Source organism: Benincasa hispida, chromosome 10 (assembly GCF_027475165.1).
Source record: "Benincasa hispida cultivar pf3 chromosome 10, pf3_genome.v1.1, whole genome shotgun sequence".
NCBI lineage: Eukaryota > Viridiplantae > Streptophyta > Magnoliopsida > Cucurbitales > Cucurbitaceae > Benincasa > Benincasa hispida.
Genome location: NC_143487.1, coordinates 35165798 through 35187509, shown reverse-complemented (window position 1 = coordinate 35187509; position 21712 = coordinate 35165798). Strand labels below are relative to the sequence as shown.

The following is a 21712-nucleotide window of genomic DNA, read 5'->3' as shown; positions in this document are numbered from 1 at the left end:
GAATGTCTAAAGGAGCAACATGATAAAACACAGGAAGGACTAGATCTGTCCTACGACCCATGGTAGCTATCATCTTGGTCGACCCTTTCAAGCACCACTTTGAAAAAACCTTGATTCTTCAATTGCTTTCATTAGTTTTTTGCTGAGATTATATCCCATTAATTGTTGGGAATGTCCTAGAACTCGCAGTTCGTGTTAAACATTCTATTTATCAATAAAATATTATTGAGTAATTTATTCAATAAAGTTGTTGATTTTGCATTCTATTAAAAAAATCCAATAAACATATCCATGGCTATAGTGTGAATACTTGAACTTTATGTGGTGACATAAACAGGATCAAGTTAATAGTATATAGTCTAAATGGTCTAATAAGTATATGGATGAAATTGGGTATCTCATCTTGGTAACACTATTGGATGTGACCCATTTTGTAGGTAATACAAATGATGTGATCCACAGATCATCCATGTAGAGTGAGTGGGGGCATCCTATGCAATGAGTTTGCATATAGACTGGACCACAAAATAGTCACTTTTCTTTATAACGACTGTTTACTGTTAAAACTGACTATTTCATTTTAGGTAACCTAGGTTAACTCGATCTTAATCCTGAACTAGTTATGAACTTCTGTTTGTTCGGGATTATCCTTTGATCTACATGGGTGAGAGTAGTCCAACAGCACTGCTCAATAAGCCTTCCATTTTGGAGATAAGGTCGGATGAATAGCTGGGGACATAGCTCTGCAAGATGGAATTCACTCCTACCCGATTTAGAGTTAGTAGATAGGTTATTCTCTTAAGTACTGATTCCAGGTCTTGAACAATCGGGGCCCCACCTTCTCATGATAGAGAAAGAACTTGATTCATAAGTATTATGAATAAAAAAATTTCATTAGAGGGTCAATAGGAACTTAAGGAACGAGATATATTCACAGGGGTAAAACGGTGATATTGACCCAGTTGTGATTACAAACGACTTGTGAAGGATCGACTTACTAATCATGGTTATATCAAGTGGACATAATATATCTACAGTGAGAAGAGTTCAACTATAGGCTTTAGTGGAGTGAACCATTAGTTAACGAATGGAGGTTAATTCGGTGTAATAAGTTTAGCCGATTAATCTCGGATCGTTGGGGCCCCTGATCTGTAGGCCTGCGAGGTCCCCCTACTAGCTCATAAATGGATTCGCTTTAGAGTAGCATGATAAGTTAATTTGAAACGTTCAAATTATAATTAAACAGAATAGGATAATTTATATTTAAATATGAATTAAATATAAGAAGGTGGTTTTGTGTAAAAACTAATTTAATATTTGATATTAAATTAATTAAAATTAATTGAATTATTTAAATAATTATTTATTAATTTTATTATAAAAATAATTTAATTTTACAAAACTAATAATATTTTCAATTTTAAAATCAAATTTATTTTTTGAAATCATTTGGTTTGAAAAATTGAAAAATCAACACAAATAGAAATATGGTTTTTTCCATTATCATCTTCAACTTGCTCACACAAAACCCACTAAGTTAGGCTTCAATAACTCCAAGCATGACCTACATCTCATGCAGCCATCTTCTTTGCATGATAGCCTGCAACAAATAAAGAAGATTGGAGTGGAATTGAGGCATGCATTCAAAGAGTTTTTATAGAAAAATTCGGGCTGAAGAAATTGTTCTTCAAGTGAGTTGTAGCAGTGAGCTTCTCTCCAAATTTCCTTCCGTTCAAGCTGTTCTTGAGTCCCACAACTCATTCTAAAGTTCCAAGAGGATAGTGGGGAAGATCTTGAGATAGTTCACAGCAAGTTTTGGAGAAGATAACAACTGAGAATCAAGATTTTGAAGAGTTCTACAAAGGTACAACATCAAACCCTCTTATGATTGATGAGCATGCTTTAGTTACTGCCAAAATTAATGAATTAAAGTGCTTATTGATCCTTGTTACTTCCACTACATGCTGATATACTCTTACATTAATATCTTCTTATCATCCATAAAAGTCATTATCCCCAATCGATGTAATGCATCGTATAAAAATCTGAGGAAGGTGTTGCGAGTATCTGTGCCTCTGAAACTTATGAAAACATCATAGCTCATTCGAGGATGATTATGAGAAGTTGATGATCGAACCTTCATGCTTCCAAAGCACCTCAAAATTCAAACAAAACACTCACAATAGGATCAACTTCATTGTCTTCTTCTTTACTGTTTTTTCATCACCACCTTTTTTTTATTCTATAGATTCAAGACTAGGTGATAACTTGTAGAAATACAAGTTATTGTCTCTCAAAAGTTGGGACAATTAGGGTTTTTCATGATAAAATCTCATCGTTCTTAGAGAAAACACATGTAATTACTTAAACTCAACCAAACTCATGCAAAAAAAAGTTTATTACTGAAAGTTGCGTCACTAATGCATAATATTGCAGGATTTCAACAAATATTCTAAGTGTCGTAGGCAACGTCAATGCATGGACATGCATCAGAGGGATTTCAATACAACAAAGGTTCATTGACTCAGGCTGTTTGTGTCAAATCACCACTTGCAAGCATAGGCATCTGCAGCTGGCGGCGTCTGAAAAGTGTTTCAGTGTTAGGCGGCTGACCAGGATATGGAATTTTATGTTGCCCCATCATCAAGCTGATGAAGAGCAATCCCACCAGAAGAAGGATGATCAGCTCATTTGTATAATTCCAAAATTTAGAGACTTAGAGCTTTGCTGTTGTGACAAGAAGAACACAAGAAGAAAAAAATCCACCACCACCATTGATCAAGGAGGGAAGAAAACTTAGCTCGAGAGAGAATTTTCTTCCATTTATTCTACAAGTTGGTTGTACATGAATTTAAATTGAGCCAAAGAGGACAAGAGATTGTACTCTGTGGCTTGGCTCTTTTCATCTCAATTATATTGTCCTCATCTCATTCGATTAAGTATTGATCTTGTAAAGAAAATCTGACTCTTTATGAATTCACATATTTGATCAACTACAGTTTGCTACTGTTTATTTCTTGCCTCATGTTAGATGCATCTATAACTTCATGCAAAGTCCTTTTCTAAACGCTTAAGCCAACATAATCACTTGGTAAAAGCTACTTTAGCTTGAATTATTCGAGAGAATAAGCAAGCAAACATTAAGTTAAAAACACTTGGTATATCTAAAGATAGAGGCACTAGTGTTTTATTGCATTCTGTGATTAACACATGCATCCTAAGGAGAGGAATTTGTATGGCACTCACATTTGAAAGTGCTGTAGAAAGTAAGTAGAAACACATTTACAAAGTTATAAACAAGCAAAGTCATTTCCATCCGTACCACATTCTTGTACGTGGACATTTCACTTAGATCGATGCATACCACTTGCATTGAACATTTTCACACGACCCCCTGTTTTCCACTTGACCTTTTTATCTTCTTGCATGCACACAACAAACTTATTGTAGATAACTCATTCATAATTCACTTAGGATACTTCTACATTAGCTACAACGCAAGCTTTGCGTTAGCTTTAATCTAAATCCCTGAGTTCGACTCTGGACTTACCAGGAACCTGGATTAGAATAAGAAAATTATAGGATTGTATCAGCAACAGCGAAAGCACAAGGATCATCTAAGCATTCAAATTCACTAATTTTGGCAAAATATAAAGCATGCTTTTGCAGAAACAAGTGAGTTTCAAGACATACCTCTTGTAGAGCTTTTTCAAAGCTCATTCACCAGCTGCTATCTTCTCCAAATCTTGTTGTAGACCACCTCAAGATCTTTTCCACTATTCTCTTGGTGCTCTAGATTGAGTTGTGGGACTCAAAACAAGCTTGAATCAAGGGAAGAAGGAGAAATGCTCGCTACAGAAAACTAGCTGAAGAACTCTTTCTTCATACCAAATTTTCTCTTAAAATCTCTATAGATTGCATGTCCGATTTTCACTCCAATCTCTTCATTATATTGCAGATCAACATGCAAAGAAAAGAATTGCATGAGTTACAGCTCATGCTTGGAGAAGACAAGGCCAAGATAATGCCACTTTTGTAGGCTCATCACAAAGCTCCTTGATCACGAACGCTTGATCACAGCTATACAGTAACACACGAACGCTCGTCCAACACGACCGCTACACTGCACGAACACCACGCACTCGAACTAAACGATGGCCTAGGTCACAAACACCTTAAACACCTCGAACGACCTCCACAAAACCTCAACGGTATCGAGTTGACTATGACACCACCAAGAAGGTTACCTTGGTATTCTCGATGTGAGAATCCAGAGGGCGACTCTGTGTGAACTTGGTTTGAGGTAGAAAAACAGAGGAAACACAATCGTGTAAACGATTGAGCAAGTGGGAGATGGAAGAATCTATCGTATAGGTCGATGCCCAATCATTTAGAAAAAACTAAGTGATCATCTAGCAAAAGTTATGCGATCGTTTAGCTCATTGCTTAGCTGAGTGTCTATCGCCTACTAACACTCCATGATCGTTTAACTAGCTCCAAGTTGTCGCTTAGTAAATCCAATTTACTTGACAACTTTTCCTTGAGTATTTTCTGAGACTAGAAATCTCAAATTCATAATTTTGCAAATCTTACTAAAATTAGGAAAACATTTTTCCTTTTATCTCACGGTTACCATGAAACCATCAATAACCTCCCACTCAATTGGTTATTAGAGAAAAAGAGATAATTATCCAATAATTAATATTATTATAAATATAAATGATAACTAACTTGCCCTAATATATTTATAACCTATAGTTTTAATATTTCATCTCATGCAACATATAAACCATAGCTCTATTTCTATTCGATGGCACTTAATGTATCTCATACAACATACCAATCATATCATATATAATTGAATTACCTCTTATCAATTTAAACATTTCAAATCAACACCAAGAACTGATCCTCAACTTGAATCCATTGAGCTACCAAAGGGACCTTATGGACCTGTAGCTCAAAGCTTCAACGGTATGTGAATAACTGACTAAACTCTTTAATCACGGGATCCACCATCCGTTAACTGCCAGGCACTCTACTAATGACCGACAGCTGAACTCTCCTTACCACAGATATATTATGTGTTCATCTTAACCAATCAGCAATGCAATAACCCTTCACAGATCGCTCGTAAGTACAGCTCGGCCAATAACCGTTATGCCCCTACAGTTACATCTAACTCCTTAAGTACTACTAAATCCTCTAATGAACATAAGTCATAGTCCTACTATGACTGAGTCATCTCTTCCAAAAAGAAGTTGTGGCCACTATGTTCAAGCCCCGGAATCAGCCCTTAAGGGAGCAATCTATCTACTTACTTTGCTTTAGGGAAGGAGTGAATTTCATCTTGTGTAACTGAGTCCCTAGCTCCCAAATCAGACAAGTCCCCAAAAAGGTAGGCATGTTGAGTTTGCAATCTAGCCACTCTCACCCATACTAATCAAAAGATCGCCCTCAAAAGTAGGAGTTCCCAAAACACACAGGATTGAGGTCATGTCACCTATGGTCGTTTAGGTGAGATGTAAGTGTCTAGTATCATGGTCTAGTCTTATACAAACTCTTTGTATATGACACCCCCCCCCCCCCCCCCCCCGCATGTCTCCACGTGAATGGTCAGCATCTACCATCTGTAGCAGTTTACAACACATGCAAACCTCTACAAAGCGAGCCGTATCCATAGTGTTACCAGGATTAGGTATCCCACCTTAATCCTTATACTACAAACCTATTTAGGTTATCACTTAAGGCATGATCTACTTGTATATCACATATACATGCTTAAGTTTACATAAGATAAATATGGAGCTTTGTTTATTGGATATGAGTAAATGCTAGAATGAAATAACAATTATTTTATTCATATAACAATGTGTATCATTACAAACAACGAGACTCCGGGAGAATTAGGACACCAATCCCAACATAAGAACCATCGAGTACAATCGAGTATTAGTTCAGTTGTCATCCGAGACTCGTCAGATGAAGAAGGGAATTCACATCGAGGATTGAGTAGGAAGACATCGAGCATCGAGTGTCGAGTATCGAGGATTTGGCAGAATATTTCTGAGTCATTTCTTCATTTTTCCAGCATTGATCTTGGGTATTTGGGCCTTGTGAAGAGGGTCAGCCCAACAATTATTAATTATAATAATAATTAATAGTGTCGACGAACGAAAATTAAGAGAATATTAAAAGGAGGACTATTTGTGTCTATTGTGTGGCAGATGAAGAAGACTGGTTATGTTTAATTTTGTTTCAGTTTTTATATTAGTTTACTGATAATAAGAAAGGTTTAAATTTGATGCAACCAAGGTGTTTTCTAATAGAGAAGATGATGAGTGGAAAAAATGAAGAAGAGGATGGAGAAGATAAGATAGAAAGAGGAAGAGAGAGGAAGAAGATGAGAGAGAGAGGTTTTTTTTTTGTTATTAATTCTTTAAAACTTTCCATGTCAGCATAAAAAATAATTAAAAGAAATTAGAGTGATACTATAGCAAACAAAAAACTAACCTCGATAACTATTTAAACCTATTCCCTAAAATTTAAGGATTAAAAAAATCCATTTAAAAATTGTAATGTGTTTGGTATGAAATAGTAAAGGCTGTAGTAAAGAATAAAATAGATGATGAGTGAAAAATAGTAAATATTGTAGCAACGACGATTTTGAAATAGTATTTACTATATTTCATCGTAGGTTATAAATAGTTGTACACACCACTAATATTTGGTGCCCAAACATGGAGTGGGTGAAGGAACTCTATGAGGAGAGAACTGTGAGCAGAAGTAAGATCGTCCCAATTTCAATTTTTCATTGAATATAAATTTTACAGTTAAACAAGAATAAGATATGCATTTACATAAATTATAGCATGCAATACTAAAGGAAAACTTAGGGTTTCAGAAACACTTACCTTTGAAGAACACTTTCTTCAAGAATCCCTCGAACAAGTCACGAACGGATCTCCTTCTACAAATGAGACACCACCAAATGGAGCCTTCTATATTCTCCTTAGGGATTGAGAATGGCAGGAGTTGTGGGCCCTGCCTTGGTACTTTGGAAGACGGAAGGAGATGAAGGAGAAGAATTTTTTTTCTCTGTAAGTTTTTCCCAGAGAGAACTGTTTTTTTTTTCCTCAGTGTTTTTAGGAAGAAGATAAATCAAATTCATCTTCTTCTCCCACACAACCGACGTAATTAACTGAGAGAAAATGTGGGGGGGGGGGGGGGGTAAGTTGTAACTCCCTCCATTTAATTAATTAATATTAATTTAATAAAATTAAATTAATAATAATTATACATATAATAGCAACCTTATTATATGTATATAAACTATATGTTATATCCCATATAACACATAATTAAAAGTTAGTATTGTATCAAATACAATATAGCCTACAGATGTATTTTCTCTCAACAATACATGACATTTAATATAAATCACATTTATATTAAATTCACTTATATGAATCTCATTCATATAATTAATATTTGAATCATATTCAAATATTTAATTCCTCTCAACTTATTTATGGTATTTAATATAAATTATATTTATATTAAATTTAATTACATGAATCTCATTCATATAATTAGTATTTGAATCATATTCAATTTTCTCCCATACTACCTTATATTATAATATATCAAATACATTTTATTAATTATATCTCATATATAATTAATTAAATTAATTATATCATATATAATTAATTCTCTCAATTAATTTGAACACTTCAAATTAATCCAAAAATAATTCTCAATTAAGTCCTGCTGAGCTACAGAGGAGACTTTATGAACCTGTAGATTGAAGCTTCAATGGTACTCAGATAATTAATGAAACTCTTTAATTAAATTACCCAACATCCATTGGTCATTCCACTAAAGACCGACAGTTGCACTCTTCGCACTACAGATAAATTTTCGTGTGCATTGGACATAACCAATCAATATTATGATGACCCTTCACAAATTGATCGTAAGTACAGTTGGACCAAAATTACCGTTTTGCCCCTATAATTACATCAACTCCTTAAGTACCATTGATTTTTCTAATGAACAAGAAGTCATAGTCCAACTATGACCAAGTCCCTCTGGGGCCAGGTGAGGGTGTGGCCACTATGTTCAAGCCCTAGAATCAGCCCTTAAAGGAGCAATTTATCTACTTGCCCTTTCATCGGGGAAGGAGTGAATTCTATCTCATGTAGCTGTGTTCCCAACTCCCTAGTCAGATAAATACCCCAAAATGGTAGGCTTGTCGAGTTGGCAATCTGACCACACTCACCCATACAAATCAAAGAACTACCTTCATGAGCAGAAGTTCACAACTCACTCAGGATTCAAGTCATGTCACCTATCGTCATCCAAGTGAAATGTAAGTCTCTATTATTAACGGTGTTATATAAAGAGACTAATCATTTATTGGTCCAGTCTTATACAAACTCATTGTATAGGATACCCCCGCTCACATGTCTCCACATGAATGATCAAGATCAGATTATTTTTAGCACTTTACAACACTTGTAACACCTACAAAGTGGGCCATATCCGTAGTGTCACCAAGATAAGGTACCCAACTTTATCCATCTACTACAAACCATTTAGGTTATTATTTAAACAAGATCCACTTGTATGTCTCTACATACTTGTTTAAATTACATGAAATAACCTTCGATCTTAGTTTATTGGATTGAGTATATGCTAATAAAATAACACTAATTTTATTAATACCAAATATATTTATACAAAGTTTACAAACTACAAGATTACAAGAGATTTAGGACACCAATCCCATCAATCTCCCACTTGTCCTAAAGCTTAGAGAGCCTAATGTACAATACAAATGTTCGTTGAATTCGTGATTCGAGCTTAGGAGTGTATTATATAAAGTAATTGGAAAAATAAGTGTAAATGTGAATGATGCGTTGATGCGTTTATGATACGTTAGTGACGCGTTGATGCGTTAATGATGTGCAACAGGACGCATGACACTCCTCTATAGGCATTCAAGTTTTCCTGAACAGATCCAAGCATAAATCCAACTCGGGTTCCTGGTAAGTCCAGGGTCGAACTCAAGGATTCAGATTAAAGCTAACGTAGACCTTACTTTGCAAATGTTGTAGAAATATCCTAAGTGAATGTAGAAATAAGTTATTTACACTAAGATGCTATGTACGTGCAAGAAGATACAAAAGGGTCAAGTAGAGAATAAGGGGTCGTGTGAAAATGGAGTTTGATGAAAATGATATGCGTTGATCTAAGTTAGATGTACACGAACAAGAATATGATGTGAATGAGATGACTTGTTTATCTCTGTTTATGCGTTAGACTTCTATTCAACACGTCTCAATGCGAATGTCATACAATTCCTATCTTTAGGATGTATGCGTCAGTCACAGGATGCAATAAAACACCAGTGCGTCCATCTTTAAATGTACTAAGTGTTTTTAACTTGATGCTGGCTTGCTTATTCTCTCGAATAATTTAAGCTAAAGCTGCTTTTACTAATTGATTTAGTTGGATTAAGCGTTTCGAAGTGGAATTTTGCATGAAGTTATAGATGCATCCAACATAAAACAAGAAATAAACAGTGGCGAAGTATGATAGATCAAATATGTGAATTTATAAAGAAACTGAAAATCTTTACAAAACCAACACTTCATTAAATGAGAAGATGAAAACGATAAGTAAGATGAAATGAAAAGAGTCAAGCCGCAGAGTACAATCTCTTGTCCTATTTGACTCAATTCTAGTTCGTGTACAACCACTTGTGGAAGAATTGGAAGAAAGTTCTCTCTCGAGCTCAGCTTTCTCGACTTCTTGATCAATGATGGTGGTGGTTCTCTTCCCTCTTGTTCTTCTCGTCACCACAACACAACTCTACGGTCTCAAAATTTCATAATTATGCAGTGAGTTAAAAGATCCGTTCATCTGGTGGGATTTCTTCTATTTATAGGTGTCGGTCTTCTCCAACTTGATGATGGGCAGAATTAAATTCCATACCCTGGTCAGCTGCCTGACACTCAGATGCTTTTAAGACACCGCCCGCTGCAGATGCCCATTCTTGCAAGTGGTGATTTGACACAAACAACCTGAATCAATGAGTTTTCCTTGCGTTGAATCCATCCAACGCATGCCCCATGTGTTAGACTTTGCCTATGACACTTTGAATATTTGTTGAGATCCTGCAATATCATGCGTTAGTGCCGCAGTATTTTAGCAATAAACATTCTTTTGCATGAGTTTGATAGTGTTCGAGTAATTCCATGCGTTTTCTTTAAAAATGATGAGATTTTATCAATAAAGACCCTAATTATTCCAACTTTTAAGCCACAATAACTTGTATTTCTATAAGTTATCACACCCCCAAATTAGAACAATGCTTGTCCTCGAGCATTCCACAAATAATTCTTTGTTATCTCCATTGCCTTTAGTGTGCAGGGTTCACCTCTCATCATATTCACTTATAAGCTTGAGACTGGAGTTTGGAAAATGTAATGTAGGTTGATTCTTTTCTAAAAGGAAGAATGTTTTATTTTAAGTGCAGCAAGCTTTTTGTCAATAAATCCTTTCGTTTCTCAAAACATTCTCGTTTTTTCTAAACCAGCAATGCGTTAGATGCTTTTTCCTTTTTTTTTTTTTTTTTTAAACAGATGTTGGTTAAAAGAATATGACTTTTGGGTTACCCATACGTTGTTCCAGGTATCCCACTTTCGTTTTGGCTTGCCCCCACAGGTGTCATGCGAGCATCCAACTACGGGTGAGAGCCATTCACAACTAAACTCATATCTAGCATGCATGCGTTTCAAGATATAGCTTCTTTAAACTAGAGAGCGGAGTTTTGAGATGCATTGGTCTAGGAGACTTAAGTTCATTTTGGCTTGCCTCTATGGGTGTCATGCAAGCATCCAACTACGGCTAAGTGTCTGTTCCAATTTTTAACTCATGCCAATTTGAAGTTTTCTTTTAGAGTAATGATAGAGGAGTTTGCGTTTAACATCTTTCTATTTTGTTTCTTTTCTTTTTGATGTACTCGATGAATGCGTCTTAACTCGGATTTCCCTCCCCCCCAAATTTTGGAGATCAGCTAAATCCTCATTGCTAAAAGAGAAACAAAATTTCGAAAAGGCTTTGAGAATTTCAAAAGGAGTTTTGATTTAGAGCTTGCATGCAGAAAGAAAACATGTAGACTTTTTAGAAAAGTTCAGGCTTTGTTGATTTTCCTAACACCTGCTCTGTACTTATAAATTTCATATTACTAATATCATTGAGGTAAAACAACACAAAAGACGAGAAAAATAGCTAAAGAACAAAAAAAGGTATGCTAAGGACAAAGGCAAGGATGAAAAATGATAGAAATTTCATTCATTTCATTGGATAACTTAGTAATGGAATAAACAAACATAACAAACAAATACAAAAGATTAATAAAAAAAACAAAGTAACCAACACCCCTAAATTTATTGTGCTAGCGCGTCATCCCTACGTTCTTCTACAGGGTCTTCATCCATGAAACGTAGAGGGTTCCTTAGGTGGGCAGGTAGCGGTGGCAAGGCAAACATTCCAACCAGCACCTGATTAATATATTACGTTGTATAGACGAATTGGTTCTACATTCTTCTTGTTTGCTGTTGCATGTAATCCCTTAGAACCCTATTTTTCCGTTGAAGAGTTTCAATGGATGCAGCCAGTGGTCTGAGTTGATCGTTAATGAAAGTTTTCAACTCGTCAAGATCAATGCGTGGTTGTGGCGGTATTTGCTCTTCGGCTCTTTCAATTGGGTCTTCAAGATTTTCGCGTTGCTTGTCCCTAACCCAGTTGGTTAAAAAATAATTGGAGGAGGTACAAAAGTTAGAATTGGAGCTGGTAAGGGAGAAGGAAGGGGACTAGGGATTTTTTGATCTAAATTGGTAGTCTCGTGTTGCGTTGGATCAAGAATCCTTTCTTGTGGAGCCAAAGGTTAGTTTGAGAGAGGGATGTTTAAGTCTGGCCGTGCTTCTTCATCAGTAAACGCATGCTCCGCTTCATAGTCTTCATTTTTCGAAGCCTCATCGCTGTGTTCAATTACCTAGACGCGTCTTCTTTTGGGGGCACGTTGGGAGGGTCAAGGTCTTGTTGCCGCGTCCTTGCGAGGTAGGGCAGGATGATGCAGCAAACCGTGAAGCAGATGCCTAATTAACTTGATATCCATCAGACCATCGATTTCCTCATAATCATCTCCCAGAGAGATGCCCTCGCGTTCACACAACGCACAGATCAGCCAAGGCAAGTAAAGTTGTCCTCGTGGTTTTATTTTAATGGCTTTGATCTGGTCCATGATTATCCTCTCTACGTCTAGAGGAATGCGCTGCATGATGCAATAAGTGGTCAGGACGTGTTCTCTTGATAATGTTTCATCATGCGTTGTAGGCATGATACTTTTCTTAATCAAGTAATTCCATAAGTTTGCGTCCAGTTTCAGATTCCTGGAAGCTAAGATCATTACTCCACTTCTTGATGTTTGCCATGTGCTTCCAGGTTTGGCCACTAATCTTAACGCATCTTCTATCTGGCTTGGAGTTAGATGTTCCAAGATGTGATTTCTCTCTGTGTCCAGGTTGCTTGCAATATTGAACACTTCATTAATTTTGTCGGCTGAGAAGTGCACCAAAACACCATCAACGAACGCCATATTTTTCTTCATATCAAACTCACTACTATAAAATTGGAAGACAAGGTTGGGCCAAATCCTCGTGTGCTCAACGCATAGTTAACCCCAACCCATTGCGTCCAAAGTTTCGGTTATATATGGCGGCAATGGGTTGCGTTCGGGGAAGAAGCCCTTCTCGGCAAGGATGTCACTAAATTGGCGCTTCCTTCCTTTGGTCTTTTTAGGTAACACGGCAATTACCTTACGTTTGCCCGCCTCATGTGCTTTGGCTTCCCATGCCAGCTTCTTTAATTCATTTTCCAACTCTTTTTGGAGGGTAGAATTCCTTCACCCCTGTCGTGCAAGCTGGTACCGATCCAATTCTTTTTTCCAACACTCTAGACCTTGAGCAACTCTCATGCGTCGCACTCTCAGGACCAGATGCGAACTGCTCTTCTTCATCCTCCAAAATTTTCTTTTTCTCATCACTCTCTTTCCTTTCGATGGCCGTTCATCTGCGTCAGATTGGCGAGGTTGTGATGCATCTGGGCTAACTTCCCTTTCTCTCTCTTCTACTTCTTCCAACTCTACTTCAAGCATCATTGCATAACGCTCCGCTTCATCAATTTAAAGTGATGCGTCGGTTGGGTCAGGACGTATCACTTGTTCCTCTTTGGCTTATCCCTGATTCAAACTTGCCAAAACTGCTCCAAAAACTTCTTGCTCATCTCTTCGAGCCAATTTTGCAAGTCTCGCGCTATTTTTCTCTGACGTAGGACTATCAGAGCTGGGTCTGGGGGGTGTGATTGGTGGGCTGCCGGATGGGGTATGCGGCAACCCAGGAGATGAAATGATAATGGGTGAAGGCGGCTGAAAGGTTTGGCTAGCTCCTTCTACTTCAATAGGGTAAATAGTGGCTAAGGGTTGGATGGATAAAGAGGAAAGTGGATGCACAGCGGGTGATGCTGCAGTATGGAGATGAGTGGGAATAGGGTCATGCGTCGCACCCACCGACGTAATATTTGGAATAAACAATGGTGGGGCAGGCTGTGTGTAGGGCTTCTCGGCAGCAGCAGAGGTAGAAGGGCGCTGCCGCCTTGGTTTGGTGGGAGTTTTGGGCTTAGGTTTGGCGGCAGTTTTGGGTTTTTGGTGGGTTTTAGAGGATTTTAGATTTATGGTGGTTTCGATGGGTTTCGACCGAGATGGCCGCTAGGATATGCCGTGCGAAGGCTTGGTTGGAAAGGGAGTTTTTAAGGTTCGACGAGGGTTTGAATAGGGTGACATTGAAGCGGAAGAAGATGAAAAGGAACTTATCAGCGACATGCCTCCGTAGCTCAGTGATTGGTTTTGGCTGTCAGATGCTTAAGACATTGTTGCTGAAGGCTGACCGGAGTAGAATATTTGATCGAAGAGGCGGTAAAGCTTCGGGACCAAGGGTTTTCGCGAATTAGGGTTGAAGGAGGTGGAAGAAGAGAGATTGTGGAGAGTGCACGTTTTATAAGTCTATGGGAGAGGACGTGGTGACGTCAGGTGGCGCCTTACATCATCATTTATTATGCAGACGAAAGAACGTGCCTAGCGTTTCTAGGCAATTGAGTGCTTTGTGTTTTCGAGATGCGTCCTTTTAGTTTGGGCCATGCATTGGCTTAAGTCCAACGCGTTAGTTTTATTCCCATCCTAAGCTTCTTCCGGTTGTACACAATTTTTTTTTAATTTAAATTAAATAAAGCTCTTAAATAAGAAAGCAATAACAATCATCAATCAACTTAAAACGTAACGCAAAGAAAAGCAAATAATCAGAGTAAACACAAACGCAGTCATAAAATACATAATGCAAAAGAAATGAAGGTAGAAGAAGCGTCCCTGGAATATGTGTCGATGTGAACGCAGGGATGCTTCGATGCAAGCCTTAGTTGGCTTTACGTAATACAAGGGATGACTTCTTTCGTTCTACACCATCTTCAAAGTAGGGCTTCACTCTTTGCCCATTTACCTTGAACGTATTTGTGTCATCCTTCCGCATAAACTCTATTGCTCCGTAGGGAAAGATTTTTTTGATAATGAATGGTCCTCACCACCTTGACTTTAATTTTCCTGGGAACAAACGCAATCGTGAATTGAATAATAAAACTTTTTGGCCAACAACAAACTCTTTCTTACTAATGCATTGGTCGTGCCAACGTTTGGTCTTCTCCTTGTAGAGCTTGTTGTTCTCGTAGGCATTCAACCGCCATTCCTCCAGCTCATTGAGCTGAAGCTTGCGTTGATCGCCCGCGACGTCCAAGTTTAAATTCAGCTTCTTTACTGCCCAAAAATCTTTATGCTCCAACTCCATGGGTAAGCGACAAGCTTTTCTGAATACTAAGAAGTATGGAGACATACCTATGGGAATCTTGTAGGTAGTCCTGTAGGCCTAGAGTGCTTCATCCAGCCTCTGTGCCCAATCTTTCTGCGATGCGTTGACGACTTTTTCCAATATTGATTTTATTTCCCGATTCGATACCTCAGCTTGACCGTTGGTTTACGGGTGGTATGCAGTAGCAATCTTGTGCCTGACATTATATTTGGCAAGCAATTTTGAAATGATACAATTAATGAAATGCGTACCTTCGTCACTCACCAGGGCTCTTGGTATTCCAAAACGTGTGAAAATGTTCCTGGTGAGAAACTTAGAAATAGTCGACGCATCATTTCTGGCACAAGCTACTACTTCCACCCATTTTGAAACGTAATCTACTGTCAGCAGGATATATTGTTGACCGCAGGACAGGGGGAAAGGTCCCATAAAATCGATTCCCTAGACGTCAAATAATTCGACTTCAAGAAATTGTTCAGAGGCATTGCGTCCCTTGATGAGATTTTTTCTGTGTGTTGGCAAGAGTCGCACTTGCGAGCATACTCCCTTGCGTCTTTGAAGAGGGTAGGCCAGAAGTATCCGCTTTGATGAACTTTCGTAGGGGTTCTTTGCCCTCTGAAATGGCCTGCGTAAGGAGAGTCATGACACTCAGCCAGAATGCTTGTGTCTCTCCCTCCGGGACGCATCGACGCATGATGGAGTCGGGATCTTGTTTGTAGAGAAATGGTTCATCCCAAAAATAGAATTTGCTATCGTGTACCAACCGTTTCTTTTGCTGAGAGTTGAAGTGTTCAGAGAATTGTTTGGTAGTTAAGTAGTTAACTATGTTTGCGTACCAAGGTTCCATGCCTTCAACTTTGAATAAGCTTTCATCAGGAAATGCATCTTTGATTTCATCTTCTTGGTCTTGTATTTCCTGATTCTCTAATTTGAATAGGTGGTCAGCCACCTGATTCTCAGTCCCTTTTCTGTCCTAAATATCGATGCCGAATTCCTGCAATAGCAGCACCCATCTGATTAATCTTGGTTTCACATCCTTCTTACTCATCAGGAACTTAATGGTTGAGTGGTCTGTATAGATGGTTGCTGATACACCAACTAAATAAGATCTGAACTTTTCAATGCCAAACACTACAACCAGCATTTCTTTCTCCGTGGTTATGTCGTGTTCATGAAAGTTGTTTAGTGTCTTCGACGCATAAGAGATGAGGTGTATCAAATTCCATTTTTTCTGCCCCAACATGGTGCCTACTGCAACATCATTTGCGTCACACATTAGAATGAAATGTTGCATCCAATCCGGTGCTATTAGTACCAGAGCTATAGTCAACGCATACTTCAGTGTTTCAAATGCGTCGCAGCAGTCATCATTGAATTCATAGGGCCGGTTCGCTTCTAATATTACACTCAGAGGTCACACAATTTGAGAAAAGCCTTTTACAAACCTTCGGTAGAAGCCAGCGTGTCCTAGAAAACTTCGTAGAGCTTTTACATTTGATGGCGGAGGAAGTTTAGCTATGACATCTACCTTGGCCTCATCAACTTCCAACCCAGCTTTAGATACCCTGTGGCCCAAAACAATACCTTCAGTCACCATAAAGTGACATTTTTCCCAATTCAACACAAGATTTGTTTCCTCGCATCGAGCGAGGACGAATTCTAAGTTATCTAAGCATGATTGAAATGAGTCTCCAAAAACTGAAAAATCATCCATAAAAACTTCAACGGTCTTTTCTAAGAAGTCAGAGAAAATTGCCATCATGAATCTTTGGAATGTTCCAGGTGCGTTGCATAGTCCAAAGGGCATCCGTCTGAACGCGAACATTCCAAAGGGGCAAATGAATGTCATCTTTTCCTGATCTTCTGGGTCGATTAAAATTTGGTTATAGCCGAAGTATCCATCTAGGATACAATAAAATTATTTTCTATCCAGTGTGTCAAGCATTTGATCAATGAAGGGAAGAGAGAAATGGTCCTTCTTGTTGCCATGTTGAGTTTCTCATAGTTCATGTAGATGCACCAACCCGTGACAGTTCTTAAAGGGATGAGCTCATTGTTACTATTGACTATCACTATTGTTCCTCCTTTCTTGGTGATAACTTATAGAAATACAAGTTATTTATGTTGTTTTATTTAGATATTGCGGCTAAAAGAAAGAAAAGTTGCGTTGATAGTATGAATGGCTAAGAAATGCGAGAATTATAAATTGTCGTCAATACACCCGCTGACACATTGCAATGGTAGAATAGAATGTCTTAAGTCTGTTTGGTAGGAAATCAAGTCACTGCATGCATTCACAGCTCAAAGACAAACTGAACAATACATCTACGTCACATTGCGCCCGTCACGCAAAAATGAGAGACGATCAATGCAATGATGGCGCATGCGACAATCGATAAAGAGCTTTGCGGTCAACACAATTTCAATCGCATGCGGTAATAAAAAAACAACACCGCATGCGGGCAAACGATCAAAGATGTAAAGAGCAATGCAATTACGAAGGATATAGACGTGTGTACAGCTGCCAGTTGTGCATTTCTGATGGGATTGATTGCGTAACAGAAGGAATATTCACTCCACCATTTCAGGAACTGCCTTAACAATAAAGTGGGGACCACAATGCAAAGAGTCAAAGCTTTGCCTATAAATAGCTTCTGCAATTCCATTGAAGAAATATACTCGATACGAGAGACTTGATACTTGTATATTCTGGAATACACAAAAACGTGTATATACTGATATGAGAGAGAGTCTAGTCTGAAGCAATTTCCATAAAATATCCGGGAAGAATCCAAGACACAAGGCCGAGAGGTGAGTCTCCGAGCAAAGAGTCCTTTCAATCCCTACCGTTGAAGCTCAGTACGAAGGTCACTTCTACCAGAAGAGCAAGCCTGAGAGGGAAACTCTCCTCTTCATCCATTCCACACGCCGGCAAGCAAAACCTCCGTCCAGATCTATGTCAAGACGTTGACACTCTTCTGTATTTGTTTCTATCTCTTTTTCATCACTTGTACTCATCTTCTTTACTCTATCATTCACACCATGTATCAGATGCTTAATCTTAGTATTAATTGTTATGATCATTTCCATTATCATCTCTCTGTCTATTTCCGTTTATCCATGATTCACTTTCTCTATGATATTTTCTTAATTCCCTGGTAATTAGTAAGAATTAAGCGAGTAAATTAATCTGTGTTAAGGAAATAATTGTGTTTGGCTAAAGCATGCTAGATGGCATCTTCACCTGTGAGAGCAAAAATGAAGATGTTATTCTGCCTATCGAGAGAGGGTTGGAAGAATGTGTTAACTAAAGCAAGAAGTACTTCTAGAGATGGAAGCAACCTTGCATTCATCACGTTCATCCCTGTTTCACCATAGAGATATGGGAACACGGCCGATCACCGAGAGGTGTACACCAAGGGAAAGCGGAACCTTAGTTATATCTTTAACGCAATTAACAAACTTGCGATGTTTTTACTATTTATTCTTTCTATTTCTGATTCATCCATAAAGACTTGTCATCGCATACCATGATCTTTTGTATAACTTCACAGTCAGTCTCGACCTCAGTATCATGTATCATGTATCTTTGTATCTTGTATCATGTTAGCTTAGGATTTTATTTTCAATGCAATTTTATTTTATCAACACAATTTATGTTTATCTCAATTTAAATTCATGTACAAACCAAATCTTTTATTAATTGTAAAACCAGTCGCATGTATCACAAAAGTAACACATTAACGAAAAAAATCCCTGTGTTCGACCTCGGATTATTCTGAGAAACTTGCGTTGGAATTATACTTGGTTTCAGCGCAAAGAAACTTGTGACACGCATTACTCTATCGCATACTACAAGCATATAGTTAACAATACATATTTAGGAGTAGTATCACATAAAGTGTGCATAAACAATAAGACAAGTATTATGTTATCACTTAGGGACGCATTGAACTGAGCTTATCCAGCTGCTATCGGATATAGGGTAGATTACTCCTGCGTCCAACCACTTTAAGATTTCTTTCTTAAATACTTCCTTCATTATGGGATTCAGCCTTCGTTGAGGCTCAATTGATCCAATTTTCCCTTCTTCTTGCCTGATTTTGTGCATTCAGTAAGATGGGCTTATGCCACGGATGTCAGCCAGCGTCCATCCTATTGCCCACATGTGCTTTTGCAACATCTGCAAAAGAGAATATTCGTTAGGCTCGAAAATATTTGCTGAAATAATTATAGGTAAGGTGTTGTTTGATTCAAGAAAACCATATTTAAGGTAGGTAGGTAACGATTTCAGTTCTATTTCTGGTGGTTCTTCTAATGATGGACGCGTTGGTTTCGTCTGCCGCTCACTCAGACTTGGCGGCTCAAGTTCCTTCATGTTTTCTTCCAATGCGAGGACCTCACAAACTTGGGTCGCTTCTTCTTCAGGCAACTCTATTTTGTTCAGTTAACATTCTTCATTATCCGGGAACTTTAATGCATTTAACACATTAAACTTTACTTCCTGATTGTCTATGCGCATGGTTAGTTCTCCCTTGTGCACGTCTATTAATACTTTCCCAGTGGCTAGAAAGGGTCGTCCAAGGATGATTGGTACATCCCTGTCTGCTTCATAGTCTAGGATGATGAAATCTGCTGGGAATATGAATTTGTCAACTTTTACCAGAACATCTTCAATCTTTTCTTCAGGGTATGTGATCGTCCTATCAGTGAGTTAAAGTGTTACAAAAGTGGGCTGTTCTTCACCAATTCCCAATTTCTTGAAGATTGAGAGTGGCATGAGGTTAATGCTTGCTCCTAGATCACACAATGCATGTCCTACGTCCAACCCTCTGATTGAGCACGGGACTGTGAAGCTTCCCAAGTTCTTCTGTTTCTTGGGTAATTTGTTGTTGTCCTTCTGTTTCTTGGGTAATTTGTTGCTGACTAACGCATTGCACTCCTACGTTAGAGCAATTACTTCCGTCTCGCTGATTCTCCTCTTCTTTGTCAGTATACCCTTCAAGAATTTGACGTATTTTGGCATTTGTTCTAAGGCTTCTACAAGTGGAATATTAATTTGCAGTTGCCTCAGGAGTTCAAGAAAATGCATAAATTACTATTCATCATTCTTCTTCATCAAGCGTCTAGGAAATGGTGCATTCAGCTGCACAGGTTCTCCTGCGTTAGACGTGTTTGGCTTCGAATGGCTTGTGAATTCAGGCGTCCGTTCTTCTTGATCTTCCAATGCTGTTAAGTGTGTGTTGAGCTCTTTTGAAGGATTGTTGGTTCTTGGGTTCATGGTTCTTTCTACAAGAGGTTTTCCACTTCGCAATGTCACCACATGACATTGTTCTTTTCCGTTGTTATTCCCTGGGGCTTCCGTATTGCTGGGCAAGACTCCTGGCTGCTGATTCTTCAACTCACTGGCAATCTGCCCCACCTGTATCTCCAGATTTCTGATGAAAGACGCCAGGCTTTATAGCAATGCGTCGTTCTGGGCGATATCTTCCTTTAAGAGGTTTTCAAACGAAGATGCTGAACTCGACGCATGACCTCCTCTATTAAAGGATTGTAGGTGCGACTGCTGCGTTGGCTGGAATTCAGGCGGTGGTCCTTGCCTTTGCTACTGGTTTACCCCTGGTTGGTGTTACTCCTGTTGATATCACCTACCCAAGAGAAATTTGGATGGTTCCTCCATCCGGGATTATAGGTGTTTGAGAATGGGTTATTTTTAATAAAGCATACCGATTGCGGAATTTATAGGCAATCAGAGTAGGAATAGGGATCTCCACAGCCCACACAGCTAACCATGGGCTAATGTTTCTACCTGATTTACCTTTTACGGGTTTGATGTGTTCCCCAGTGACATATATTGCAAAAGGTTTGTCATAGTAGCCACTTGTGCAGAGAGCGTGGCTATTGCGTTAGAGTCGCCTGAAGCAAACAGGCTCCATATGCGAGTATGTGAAGGCTATCTTTCACTCCAAGAACTAAATCGTAAGGAAGAGGAATTTAGCTTAAATAGAATTCACATTCTGAGATCGCCTTTTCCTATCTGTTCTTGCGTCGTAAGTGTCATCCAACCATTCTATATTATGCTTGGCTATGTGGTCCAGTATTTCCTTAGCTTCATTATAAGATTTGTCCATGATACCGGCAGCGGCAGCTGCGTCGGCTGCCATTTGAGACGCTCTGTTTAATCCGCCATAGAAGGTCTCTATCTGGATGGTTAAAGGTAATCTGTGATTGAGAAAATTCTTGACTAATCCTTTAAAACGCTCCCATGCGGCACTCAAGGTTTCAAATTCTTCCTGCTCGAAGTTCATGATCTCTCTCCGCCTCCTTGCGTTTGTGGTGGGTGGGAAGTATTTCTCCATGAATTTCTCCACCAACTATTCCCAGGTCGTGATCTCTCCAGGCTGCAAAAACCTTACCATTGCTTTGCGTCGTCACGCAAAGAATATGGGAATAAAGATAGCCCGATAGCTTCTGGAGTGATTCCAGGAATCACAAATGAGTTGCACATCTCTAGGAAACGTTTCATGTGGGCGTGAGGGTCTTATCCCTGAGCACCCCCAAATTGTCCAGATGTTTGGAGCATTTGTAACATCACAAATTTCATCTCAAATCTTGTCCGATCTGGCATTGGATATATGATCCCTGGTGAGAAATCATACAACACAAGAGATGCATACTCTCGCATGGGATGTGTACTACTGTTTGCCATTATGATAGGATTTTGTGCA

At 38.6% G+C, this 21712-nt stretch overlaps 1 protein-coding gene and 1 non-coding gene across 2 annotated transcripts; one reads left to right on the top strand and one right to left on the bottom strand.

The window, feature by feature from the left end:
- Positions 1-14699: 14699 nt before the first annotated feature.
- On the bottom strand, positions 14700-16743 carry LOC150033309 (uncharacterized). Its single transcript, XM_090306371.1, has 5 exons — positions 16430-16743; positions 15821-15952; positions 15528-15609; positions 15236-15425; positions 14700-14989 (listed from the first exon to the last, which is right to left on the bottom strand). The coding sequence occupies exons 1-5, from the start codon at positions 16741-16743 to the stop codon at positions 14700-14702; spliced, it is 1008 nt and encodes a 335-aa protein (XP_090162497.1).
- Positions 16744-21203: 4460 nt separating this feature from the next.
- LOC120089550 (small nucleolar RNA R71) lies at positions 21204-21307 on the top strand. Its single transcript, XR_005485226.1, has one exon. It is a non-coding gene; the product is annotated as a small nucleolar RNA R71 (small nucleolar RNA).
- The last annotated feature ends 405 nt before the right edge of the window (positions 21308-21712 follow it).

Bases quoted from the DNA above. Each gene is read 5' to 3' on its own strand.
- LOC150033309 (XM_090306371.1), bottom strand. From the start codon at position 16,743: ATGGCAATTTTCTCTGACTTCTTAGAAAAGACCGTTGAAGTTTTTATG. The intron at 15,953-16,429 runs GTTTGTAAAAGG...TATTTAGGACAG, and splicing joins CACGCTGGCTTCTACCGAAG to AAAAGGGACTGAGAATCAGG. The intron at 15,610-15,820 runs GTACGCAAACAT...CTCCTTACGCAG, and splicing joins GTTGAAGGCATGGAACCTTG to GCCATTTCAGAGGGCAAAGA.